Below are 12,947 nucleotides of genomic sequence, written 5' to 3'. Positions count from 1 at the left end.
GTCATTTATGTGTCTCATTCTTTCTTTTCTTGCAAGATAATGTGTTATTAACCCATTTATATAAAAAAAATATATATATGACGTTTCAGTCGACGTTCCCATTTTCCAGGAGTTGCGTTTTGGGCCGTACCCATTTCAAAAACTTCTAGACGTTTCGTTGTTTCATGTAACTTAGAGCCGAACAAAACACTGTAACATGTAGCAGGGATGGAGATAACTCAAGAAGGAAACCCCATAAGGGAGGACAAAAGGAGGAAAACATTGTTTGATTTTAACTTAGCATAGGGTTGGTATTGGGTTATATTAGGTTAGATTACATTTAAGTCTAGTAACATAAGCGGCTTTGCCATTGCCAACAGTTAAAAAACACATGCAAAGCCAGAGATGGCCTAGAAACACCAATTGGACTTTCCAGGGAGTTCTGATTTGAGTGACAGTAATGGGAACAGAAATGGAACATATCGGAGTTAAGAGTCAAGACTACTTAAATTGCTAGCATTGTAGTTGAATTTTTGCAACGATATAGTCGTCGGGCATGGATTTAACTGTTTTTTGTTTCAACGCATAATTTTCCTGGAACGGAAATGTTTGATAACTTCGATTGCTTAAATCTAAGTTGAAAATCTTGAGTGAAACTCATGAAACTTCAAATGACAGAATAACTGGAAGCAAAAGTGCAAACTTGAAGATAACAGGGACAAAGTGTACTCGGGATGAGTACATATGGGCTCAAAATATAATATAATCATTTGCAAATAAATATTGCAGAAGTTCTGAATGACTCACCACTTCAGCAATCTTCCTTATTACCACGGCTAGATTTGAACTCAGGCCTTTCACTGCTGCTACAGTAAATTCCTTCAACTTTGCAAGTTTAATATCCTTCTCTGAATCTACAAGAATAGCATCAGCTCTCATAGCTTCTGGCCCCATTGCACGTAACTCCTCTGGAGTTGGAATGGAATCAAATCTTTCCTTCAAGATTTTACTCTGCAGAATCAATTCAAGTCTATAGATTATGAAGCTCTTAACAGTTTAGTTTAGCAAATAAGAATATAATCTAACGTTAAAATTCACCTTCCTAAATATATATCAAGTTTCTATCTAAACACTAAATATGCGATCTACTAATTTATAATTGCAATATTTTGAGCTGTCAGTTTAATAAACAAATACAGTTTTTAACCAATAGAATATCAAGTATGCAATTTGTTTCCAATAAATAAGTATGACAAGCTCTTTAGATTGTTCAAATCTCTTTTCATTGTACAGAACTAATGCATTACACTCAAATCAAGGCTCATGTATACCATTGACTTCACATAAAAGCATGTCACTGATTAATTTGAACCATTACCAAGATATTAAAAGTGGTTGTAGGGTCTGAACCATGGACTCCGAACCATCACCACTGACTTAATTGAATTCTCTAGGGGAGCCCTCCAGACAAGAAAACTAGCAACCCAAATGCAGACAGGTTATTCTGCATGGTTTCCAGATTTCCTCATTAAACAAAGTAGCCTAGAATCTGTTGATTTTTGGTGGATGCGGTCGGTATTCCCCAGCTACATATGTCGGCCCTTGAAAGAAAATATTATAATTTTTGGAGCACATGTAGGCCCCAAAATGACAGGTTGGCCTCCCCATGCGAATGGGTGTGACCCTTGGTCAAAACCCACCTCCTTTGACCACCACTATATATACACATTCAACATCCTTCATTTGGCATAAATTTGGATCAAAACAAATCTTCTGTCTTTTTGTTCAAACGTGCGAAGGAGAGAGAAGAAGATCAAAGTTTGACCAAGAAGTTTGGCCAGTTTGTTTGACCGAGTTTTCTGGCTGCTGTTTGACCTAATCTTCTGGGCACATTTCCAAATTATATGACCATTTCGAACTTGACAAAAAACACAAGTACTGAAGACACATCAAAGTTACAAGCTGGAGACACCAACCCTACTACTTAAGAAGTTATCAGACCATAATTCCATTAGGAATAACTCCTAATCTTTCTGCATCCATTATTAGGCATTTCAACTCTACAAACCTTGAAACTTACATGCTACATCAAGCACCAACAAGTCATAGTCCTAACTGACAGTTGCAGTATTAACAATTTGTTTCACAAGTGAGGGGCATAAGATACCCATTGTTATGTCCACTTAGTGCACAAATTCTAAATTATAATCACCAATGGAGGTATGATGAAATGTGGGGGAAGATGTGAAAATTTCAAATTCTCTATCAACAATTATTACCTTAAAATCCATTTATTTTCTATCGATATCCATGGTAGCGATATACTAGTATTGGTGGGGGAAAGGTTATGCACTTTGGGAGTAATGACCATGGATTTCAAGGAAATAAATGAGTTTCACTAAAGAGGGTAATGTACACACCTTTAGTTGGATTCATGAATTCCTACCTGAAATAATCAATTGTCATTTTATGAAGAAGCTACTAAAAAAAGGCCACTTTGGCATTATTTCCTAATTCAATGCCATAGAAGTTATGGAAAGTTCAACACAAGAAATCCAACTAGACTTGTTGCTAGTCCTTAAAAACCTTCATCAAGTCTTTGAGCCACCAAATATTTTACCCCTTCTTGTCAAGAGAATGACCATGTAATTTCTCTAATTACAAGAAGTCAACTACCAAATGTATGTCTTTATTGAAATCCTTTTACACAAAAGAATGAAATAGAAAATATCATATAGGAAATATTTGGGGAGGGTCATACATCCTGATCCTAGTACAAGCCCTTACTCATCTCCAATAGTCATGGTGTTAAATAAGGAAGGAGTTTGGTGGATGAGTCTTGATTTTAGGTCTCTCGATAATTTGAGGATCAATGAAAAACTTCTTTTTCTGGTTATTGATGACCCCTTAGATGACCTTCATGGAGCCCAGTTTTAACTAAGCTTGATCATTGTTCAAGATACCATTAAATGAAGATGAAACAGGAAAACATCCCTCAGATAGCATTCTTGATAAACTGAGGTCATTATGAGGTTTTAGTGATGTCCTTTAGTTTTTACAATGTTCCTTTCAATTTTTAAAGCCTCATAAATAAGATTTTTAAACCCTTCCTATGGTATTTTGCGCTAGACTTCTTTGATGAGATATTGTTATATAATTGTTATAGCATAATTTTCCAACCAATATACATGTTAGGACTTGATCTAGCATTCATTAGCCTTTGTAGATATCCCTCTTGTAAAAACAAGGAGTCGCAGCATCCTGCAATCACATGTTTTGCCACCAACTTCATTACCCTTCAGTCTTTGCTTCAATGTCAGTTTGAGTTGAAGCAAATTTTTGTTTGTGATGAGTGACGAGATTGTAGATACAGCAAGAGAGATGATGGGAGAGTCATTGCTAAATTGGTGTACACTAAGTCCATTGGACAAGGAGTAGAAGAAGTGTGCTCAATTACTGAACTTGTAGTAAAACTTCTAAAATTGGAAGATAGCAATAAACTTGCAATGGCTTATTTGTATGAGGCCATAGATAGGGCCAAAGAGGCTATTTGAGCTTATTATGCGGACAAGGGTTCCGTTTGGTTTAATAAACAGATGATGTTATGGGATGTGATTGATAGTCAGTGGGTAGGGATGCTTCATTGACCCATTCATGCAACAGCACTTTTCCTCAACTCTACATTTTCTTGCAAATGCAACTTTGATTTTGATGGCGAGGTGATGGGAGCGCTCCATACTTGTCTTCATAGGATGGTACCTGATCCCAAGTTTTGAAGAAAAATCAATTGCGTGTTAGTTTTTGTAACATCAGATATGTTCTAGCCATGAAATTTGGTGGAGAGGCTAGAATACATGAGATCTCCAAGACCCAGTAATCGTTTTTGGAAATTCCACCTAGAAGTAACTTAATTAGATTATTAACCAGTTTTTTTAATGTTACCTAAATCTAAACTTAGAAAAATTGGTTAATTAATCAGTATTAATTAAGTCAAGGCGAGAATCATCTAGAAACTCACACTAGATGTCGTTGGTGCTCCAACAGTGGATTATAAGAGCACGTCGATGGGCACTTGGAGAACACACTTGAGATCACCAGAAATTCGATTTCCTTGGCAAATCGATTTCCAGAGTAGCAGCAGTCAATTGCCAAAGAGCCAAAGATCGAAGCAATGAGTGAGGATCAGGGGCAATGAGTCTAGAGGAGATTCTCCAAATCCGAAGAGGCAACAGCAAGAGAACCGAGTTATTCCTAGTGAGGCAATGTAGAGGACTGTGCAATTGCTTCAGATTGGCAGTTCGATTTGCTGAAGAGAAATTCGTTCTCTGCGCCAGAGGTCGCGCAAAGGTTCCAGATTGTCAGACATACGATTTCCTCAGCAGAGGCAGGCAAAACGACATCATCATAGACTGGTTAGAGGCTTGACGATATAAAGACTACGCAGAGCAGTGCAGAGGCCGATGCAGAAGTCTAGAAGTCGAGTTTTCTGAAGGCGGGTTGTGCCGGATTTCCTTCATCATATAGGAATCCATGATTGCCCCAACCCCTGGTGAGCAATGAACCACCCTACCTTAAAATGGTGTATTCACTGCTATATCTTATGCATCATGCTCTTACCCCTTGAGCCCAAGAAATCAATAAAAGAAAATCATAAAAAGGCAAAAGGCGTATAAAGAAGGGTGGAAAAATCAAAGTCAGGGCACCTCATGTACCACAATTGCTCCCTCCTAGACATTATAAACTCAAGTGCGGGCTTCCCTTTTATTAGCCACCCTTGTATCCCAGCATGTGGCCCAGGGATGCCCCTTCTCATCCCTTACTTCATTCACTTATCTGTCACATGTCACCACCTTTAAAAAGATGTACCTTGAACATATTATCCCCTTTAAAAGTAGAAACCACCTAATAGGAAACTTGGTTAACCCCATTTAGAGTTTAGGAGACATTGGCACATCCTGAAGCCCATTATTGAAGGGCAGACCATTATGAAGTCCCCGCATGTGGTCCATAGTTGGTAAGCTCATTTACTCGATTTCTCTAATGACTTGTTGTATTGGAAGGCTAAGGGACGCATTAGGTCTGATGCAAGATTGCAGATGGTCTCCATCTTGGGTTTGGTCTCCCTATACAGGATCCTAATCCTCCAGGGGGCTACATTGACACATGTAGGGGATGTGTTGAGAGCCATGGCATCCACATCTATGAGACCTGACCACCTTGCCACCCTAATCAGCTGACGGACCACGTTTCACAATTTTCAAACTGGATCCACCTGTGCTCATTATCAATACAAAAATAACATCAAAATGATCTACTGACTCTATCGATCTGCAATACAAGGTTGTCAGCATCAATAGCAACTTCCTGTACTTCTGCTCAATAGTCCATCTGTAAAAATCTAGAGTTTAAGTTAGCTTAGCACCACATTCAAAACCATCATAAATTCTACAAAATATTTTGAAGATTATATGCGCTTACAAACTTTTCTGCTCATCAATACATGGAAGATACACAAATCTTCATATTGCCATGACTGTTGATTTGGGGTAGCATCAGATGTGCTCTAGCCATGAAATTTGGTGGAGAGGTTGGGGCACATGAGATCTCCAATGCCCATAAAGGGTTTGGGCAAATTCTAAACAGTTTAGGAGATATCAAAATAATTAATATTTTTAATAAAGTCCCTAAGTCTAAACTTAGAGAAAATAAAATATTAATGTGTATTAAATGAAACTATGTTAGAATGGTCCAAAAGACATGGATCAAGCCAAATCTAATCTTAGTTGTTGATTAGGGACTTAATCTCGGTCGTTGATTTGTCAACAAAAAAAGTATAAGAGGCGACTTGATGGTCACTTGGAGAATACACTGAGGGAGACCAGTCATTTCAATTTCTAGAGCAGGGTTTGCTGAGAAACTGAACCAGTGGTCTGGAGAGCAGTCAGGAGGCCGCAAGTACGGAACAGAGAGATGGGAAATCAGCACAGAGGCAGAAGAGGCAGACGCAGGGCTAGAGGAAGCCACACAGAGGCAGCAGAGGTTGCGCAGAGCCAACAAGGCCTGCGTCATCCACGCAGAACCTACAGGAGTGATGCGGAGTGTTTTAGGCTAACACAAAGGGTTTCAGGCTAACGCAAAAGTCAGTAGGGCCTACGCTGGGTTCAGGAAAAGTGCTGGAAAATTTGTCTATCTGTGGGTAAGCCAGTTTGGCACCCTGTTGTACTAGAAAATTGTTGAATAATAAAATCCTCCCTTGTTGCACCGGTTTTTCCACATTGGGTTTTTCCGGGGACATTAGTCCAAAATAATTGTGTCAATGTGTGCATATGATTGTTTTTGTATTACAGTGTGATATCTGCAGCATTATTTATTTTAATGTTTGTTGAAGTAATTTCATGAATAACTTATGGTGAAATAAGTAGGAAAAATAAATCAGTTGCTGCAGTGATTGAATTTTCACATGGTATCAGAGGAAGTAATCAGAGACAGAAAGGAAAAGTCAATTATGGGTCAAGACCACGATGCAGAGGCATCCACCTCAGGGGACTCACTTAGATTTTCAGAAGATTGCACAAGAGAAAGAGATTTCGATTTCTCTATGTTGGCTTCTAGATTGAAAGAAGAAGTGGCATGCATGACTAGTGTTGCATCATTAGAGGTATGGTATATAGACAGTGGAGCCTCGTGGCATATGACAGGAATCAGGAAGTGTTTCTCAGAATATCGAGAAAAGAATATGAACTTTCAGATCACCATGGGGAACAAGGCAAAGTGTACTCCAGTAGGAAAGGGTACCATAGTTTTTCAGACAGAATCAAGAGAGCGGTTCCGTGCCACAAATGTGTTGCATGTACCAGGATTGGGGATGAACTTACTTTCCGTGTCACAACTACAAGGCAAGGGCTATGACGTCTACTTCATCAAGGAAAAGGTATAAGTCAAACACCTGAGCTGGAAAAAGAAAGTGCAGATCGTGATCAAAAGTAATCGGTTGTATAGATTACAACTAGAATCTCTAATGGCACTAATAGGCAGTCATGGGGACAAGGACTTGAACGAAATACGGCACAGAAGGATGGGTCACTTGCACCATGGAGCTCTGAGAATTCTCAAGAGCACTGTAACAAGAGTTTCGGATCTGAGTACAGAACAAGATGATGTATGCAGGGGATGCGCTCTAGGAAAGTATGCGAAGGCGGCATTTCCTAGGAGAAAACACAGGGCCAAGAGTGTACTAGGATTAATACACTCAGATATCTGTGGACCTATGTTCGTCAAAGCTCTCAGCAGTGTCGAGTATTTCCTTACCTTTATTGATGATAACTCGAGGAAAACTTGGATCTATTTTCTGAAAACCAAGAATGAGGTTTTATGTCGATTCAAGGAGGAGTGAAAGGCTCTAGTGGAGAATCTGACTGGTAAGAAAATAAAAGTCTTGCGCTCAGATAATGCTAGAGAGTATGTCTCTAAGGACTTCACTGATTTTTGCCCTAAGGAGGACATCAGAAGAGAGTGGATAGCTCCCTACAATCTGGAGCAGAATGGGGTGGCAGAAAGGAAAAACAGGACTATTGTAGAAGCAGCTAGGGCCATACTGTATGATCAAGATATGCCAAAATTCCTGTGGGCAGAAGCATGCAACGCAGCTGTCTACGTTTAGAATAGGACTCCTCATCGAGCATTGGGCAAGATTACTCCAGACAAAGTCTTCACTGGGAAGACGCCTGAAATCAATAATTTCAGGATATTTGGGAGTTTAGCATATTGCCGCATACCTGAAGAAAAGAGGAAGAAGCGGGATCAGACTGCAGAAAAGGGGTATCTTGTGGGATATAGCGAGAACGCTAAGGCATACAAAATCTATCTTCCAGGGAATAGGAAGGTAGTAGTACGACGAGATGTAAAGTTCATGGAGGACAAAGCTTTCACAAGATCTCGTGAAATGCCTTCCGAGGAGCAGTTGAAAGAGGATCCGTTGGTCATGCCTCTCCAACCAACGGAAGTGAAGAATTCTTTCTCAGGTCAAGAAGATTCTCAGGATGAGGAGGAGGAGCGAAGAGAAGCACCTGCTGGCAGAACAAGAACCAGCAGAGAACTTCGTCAGATTCTACATGATGCAGAGAACTTCATCGAAGAGCCAAAGCATAGTAAGAGGGAGCGAAAACAGCCAAACAGGTATCAGGCGTTAGTAGCTCAGGATGGGGAACCTGCCAGTTTCAAGGAGGCCACTCAGCATCAGGTCTAGCTAGTTGCGATGGTGGAGGAGTATAACTCCATAATGGTGAACAATGTCTGGGAGGTGGTGTCAAGGCCTCAAGACAGATCTATGGTAGGTTCAAGATGGATCTACAAAATCAAATATGTTGCGGACGGCAGTGTTGAAAAATCAAGGCCAGCTTTGTGGCTAAGGGGTATGCTCAAAAGGAAGGGATTGACTATGAAGAAACCTTCGCCCCGGTAGCCAAGTATACATCTATTAGGACCGTGATATCTCTTGCAGCCCAGATGGAATGGGAGACCCATCAAATGGAAGTCAAGACGGAATTTCTAAACGGGGTAATAGAAGAAGAGGTATACATTGAACAACCAGAGGGCTTTGATACTCATGAGAAGAAGTCTCATGTATGCAAACTGAAGAAAGACTTGTATGGGTTGAAGCAGGCACCAAGAGCGTGGTATGGTCGAATAGATGGTTACCTGCAAAACATGGGGTTTGTCAAGAGTGACGCAGATTTGAACCTCTATTATCTAGTCGTTGAGAACGAGCCACTTATCTTACTATTATATGTGGATGATCTCTTCCTCATAGGATCATCCAGACTCATTGAGAACTGCAAGAAGAATCTAGCCACGGAGTTCGATATGAAGGATCTGGGACGAATGCACTACTTCCTGGGATTAGAAGTTTGGCAACAAAAAGGAGAAATCTTTCTTGGGCAAGGGAGGTATGCTACAGAAATCCTAAAAAGGTTCGGGATGGGAGACTGTAGACCTATGGCTACGCCAATGATCACCAACTGGAAGAAGATTGATGCATCAGAAGACAAGGATGTCGATCCCACCCTATACCGACAGCTCATAGGGTCCCTGATGTATCTGGTCAATACCAGGCCAGATATTTGCTACGCTGTCAACACCCTCAGTCAATTCATGGTGGAACCAAAGATGGCACACTGGGCAGCAGCCAAACACGTTCTTATGTATTTACAAGGAACAGTTGATTATGGGCTCTTATACACCAAGGGGAAGGATATCAGGTTGAGAGGATTTACTGATGCAGATTGGGCAGAAAGTTCAATGGATCGGAAAAGTATCTCTGGGTACTATTTCAACATTGGATCAGGAATGACCTCCTGGTGCAATAGGAAACAAAAGTTTGTGGCTCTGAGCTCATCTGAGGCAGAATATATGGCAGCAAGCACAGGTTCTTGTGAAGCCATATGGCTTAGAAAACTATTGGTAAACCTATTCAGAAGAAATATGGAGGCGACCATGATCATGTGTGATAATCAGAGTTGCATCAAACTCTCTGAGAATCCAGTATTCCATGATAAGATGAAGCATATTGATATTCGGTGTCACTTTGTCAGAGACTGTGTCCAACGAGGAGCTGTACAGTTGAGCTACACTCATACAGGAAAACAAGTGGCATATATCCTCACCAAGGCCCTTGGAAAGTCAAAGTTTGACTACTTCAGGGAAAAGATGGGATGGTAAAGAACCCCTTTCAGAAGTAGTGTGTTAGCAGCACAAATGAAGAGGGAGTTGCAGTGCAAATGCAGTGTTGGGAGAAAGGACCAGCAGCAGCACAGATGCAGAGGGAGTTGCAATGCGGATGCAGTGTTGGGGGAAAGGACCAGCAGCAACACGGTTGCAGAGGGAGCTATCGTACAAATGCAGCAGTGACAGTAGCAGAGTCATGTGCAGCAGTACAAGATGCAGCAATGCAAAGGATGTTGGGCAAGGAGGCTTAACATCAGCACAGGGACCGATGTCGGATGATCAGGGTGATACTCAATGAGGAGTATTACTACAGCACAGTCCTTGCTAAGAGGGAGTGTTGATCTTGGGTAGCATCGTATGTGCTCTAACCACGAAATTTGGTGGAGAGGTTCGGGCACATGAGATCTCCAATACCCAGAAAGGGTTTGGGCATATTCTAAACAGTTCAGGAGATATTAAAATAATTAATATTTTTAATGGAGTCCCTAAGTCTAAACTTAGGGAAAATAAAATATTAATGTGTATTAATATGAAATTATGTTAGAATGGTCCAAAAGGCATGGATCAGGCCAGAATCTCGTACCACTAGTATGCTTGTAATTTGACTTTCCATTCCTAATACCCTGAAAATGTCAATCATTGTTTCGCCTCAACAAGTTGATACCTCTACCCTTCAACTTTACTCCTAAAGATGTTTCTGATCAAGGAACTAATACCCAAAAATTTAAGTGCTAATGAATGAACAGAGGAACCTTTGTCAAACTTTAGGAGGGATCTAATTCTCTCAAATACTGTAATCAAAATTGTAATATGAAAAGGGTGTTGGACAATTACTACTAATGTTGCATTTGATCATTAGATAAGGCATATCAAATCTTCAAAATATTCATTAATACTTCACATCTTACCCATCAATTACCATTTCAGTATGAGCATTGAATGATCTCAGATTCCAAGGAAGGGGAGGCCAAATAGGCCTGTCAAGCAAGACCCACACACCACAATATGCTTCAAGATATGTTAATTTATGGTATGTTCTATGCTTAGAGCAGTTTACTTCAATTTCTTCTTATTAGCCATTGTTTAGCAATCACATTAACATAGAGTAAAATGCAGATAGAACATTAATAGATCGACAGAAAACAAGCCAAGACAAGAGACACTAGATGTGGCAGCTAGCCAAGGACAAACCCTAATGTGGGGAGACCCTTTGATTAATTATTCTATAATCTTCAATAGTTCAGCAGAGAGAGAAATAGTACAAATACATAAATCTGTAATTTTAGGACAGCATCAGCAAACCCTAACCAGCAAAATCAAAGTTGATCAAACAAGATAGAAATGATCTCCAATATAGTTGGTCAATATCCCAGTCAACTAGGCATCCAACAGCAAGAAGAGGCAGCCCATAAACAGTCCGAAAAACCCAGTCAAACGCAATCAATCTGAAGTCAACATGCTGCCACAAACTAGGGCAGTCAACACTAGTCAAACCAGAGGTCAAAATGCCTCGATTTCTGTGCCAAAATCTGCGGCCTGCCTAGGAGAGATAGCCACACCAAAACCGCACTCAAGAAAGGTCAACACTTGGTCAACGCTGGTCAAAATGTCTTGTTGCAGCCCCAGTCAAACTCGTTCAACGCAGTCAAACAAATCTGCATCCTCCAACTTTGTCCTCTTCTTTCCCACGTGTGTCTTGCTCCTTGTGTGTAAACCCAATCAACTAAGGAGAGAAGAATGTGAGAAATGAGATGAGTGAATAATGCCTCAACCTCACTTGTATTTATATGAAACGTTAAGCATGTGTGACACACATTTAGCTGTTGGCCGACCTTGATAATTTGTCAAGTAAATATAAATAAATTCATATCTCCATAAATACTTGTCAAAATCAGATGATCGTTAGATCAATCCTACACCTCTCGATGATAGGAATGCAAGAAAAATATCAGCTGCCATAAATAAGATGACCCACATGGAGTTTGGCCCTAGTTGCCAATTTTAACACTCCCTCTCAACTAGGAATAACTCCATCTGCTAATCCATCTGACTGTCGATACTATCTCAGCCATCAAATGCACTACCCAACACTGCTCAGCTCTGCTCTACTCTGCTGAACTATGAAGAAGAAGATATGATCGAGGATGTATCATACTGTTAAAATTGGCAACCAGGGCAAAACTTCATGTGGGTCATCTTATTCATGGCTAATAATATTTTTATTAGATTCCTCTCGTCGAGAGGTGTAGGATTGATATAAAGATCATCCAATTCCGATAAGTATTCATGGAGATATGAATTTATTTTGATTATGGAATTATTATCAAGCCGACCTACAACTCATGTAGGCTCAGAAGCCCAACAGTCGCATCTATTCACCCACCAACGTTGTGTATAAATATAAGAGGACTTTTCCTCATTTGGACTCACTCATCTCATCACATCTCTCTCTCTCTACTGCGCAGATATGAGTCTCTTCTCTACTGCGCTGAAATGGGTCTCTCTCTCTCACACATGTGAAGCCGGAAGCTGTTGAAGTTGAAGCTCCAACTGCAGAAGTAAAGATTGACTTACGTGGCCTAGAAGATCTCCTCTTTGGAACTGCGTTGTAGGTTCATCTGAACCTCCTTTGAAAGCCGCAACTTTTGGTGGTGGAATGAAGTCAATCCGACGAACGGTTTGCAAGATATCGACTACCCTAGTTTGAAGCCGGAAACTGCTGAAATTGAAGCTGCAACTGCAGAAGTAAAGATTGACTTGCGTGGCCTAGAAGATCTCCTCTTTGGAACTGTGTTGTAGGTTCATCTGAACCTCCTTTGAAAGCCGCAACTTTTGGTGGTGGAATGAAGTCAATCCGACTGTCGGTTTATGAGATATGGTCTGCCCTAGTTTGATAATGAAGCCGCTAATGCCGATGCTACTGATCTAGGGTTTGCTACTGCTGATATGAATCAGATTTATTGTACTATTTTTCTCTGCTGAATTATTGAAGATAAAAGAAGATTTGATCAAAGGGTTTCCCCACACATTGTGGGGTTTGTCCCTGGCTAGCCGCCACATCTTGTGTCTCTTGTCTTGGCTTGTTTTCTGTCGATCGTTTAATGTTCTATCTGCACTTTACTTTATGTACATGTGATTGCTAATCGGTGGAATATAATAAGAAAAAGAAGTAAACTGTTATAAGCATAGAACATACCATAACTTAACATGGTATCAGAGCTGAGGTGAAGACAAAGCCCGAGCAA

The 12,947-nt window shown here is 40.4% G+C and overlaps 1 protein-coding gene across 3 annotated transcripts in view; it reads right to left on the bottom strand.

The window, feature by feature from the left end:
- Positions 1 to 12,947, bottom strand: part of LOC149182644 (putative serine/threonine-protein kinase SIS8) — a 421,365-nt gene that overhangs the window by 351,370 nt on the left and 57,048 nt on the right. For all 3 annotated transcript variants that reach the window (XM_089416917.1, XM_089416916.1, XM_089416915.1), the window contains one exon: positions 787 to 990. In XM_089416917.1, coding sequence (XP_089273043.1) covers positions 787 to 990 — 204 coding nt within the window. The remainder of the gene's footprint in view (positions 1 to 786; positions 991 to 12,947) is intronic.

This window comes from Pinus tabuliformis, chromosome 3_2 (genome assembly GCF_031772625.1).
Source record: "Pinus tabuliformis cultivar Carrire ecotype Pingquan chromosome 3_2, CPIR1, whole genome shotgun sequence".
In the NCBI taxonomy this organism is placed as follows: Eukaryota; Viridiplantae; Streptophyta; class Pinopsida; order Pinales; family Pinaceae; genus Pinus; species Pinus tabuliformis.
This window is presented reverse-complemented; position numbering and strand designations above follow the sequence as displayed.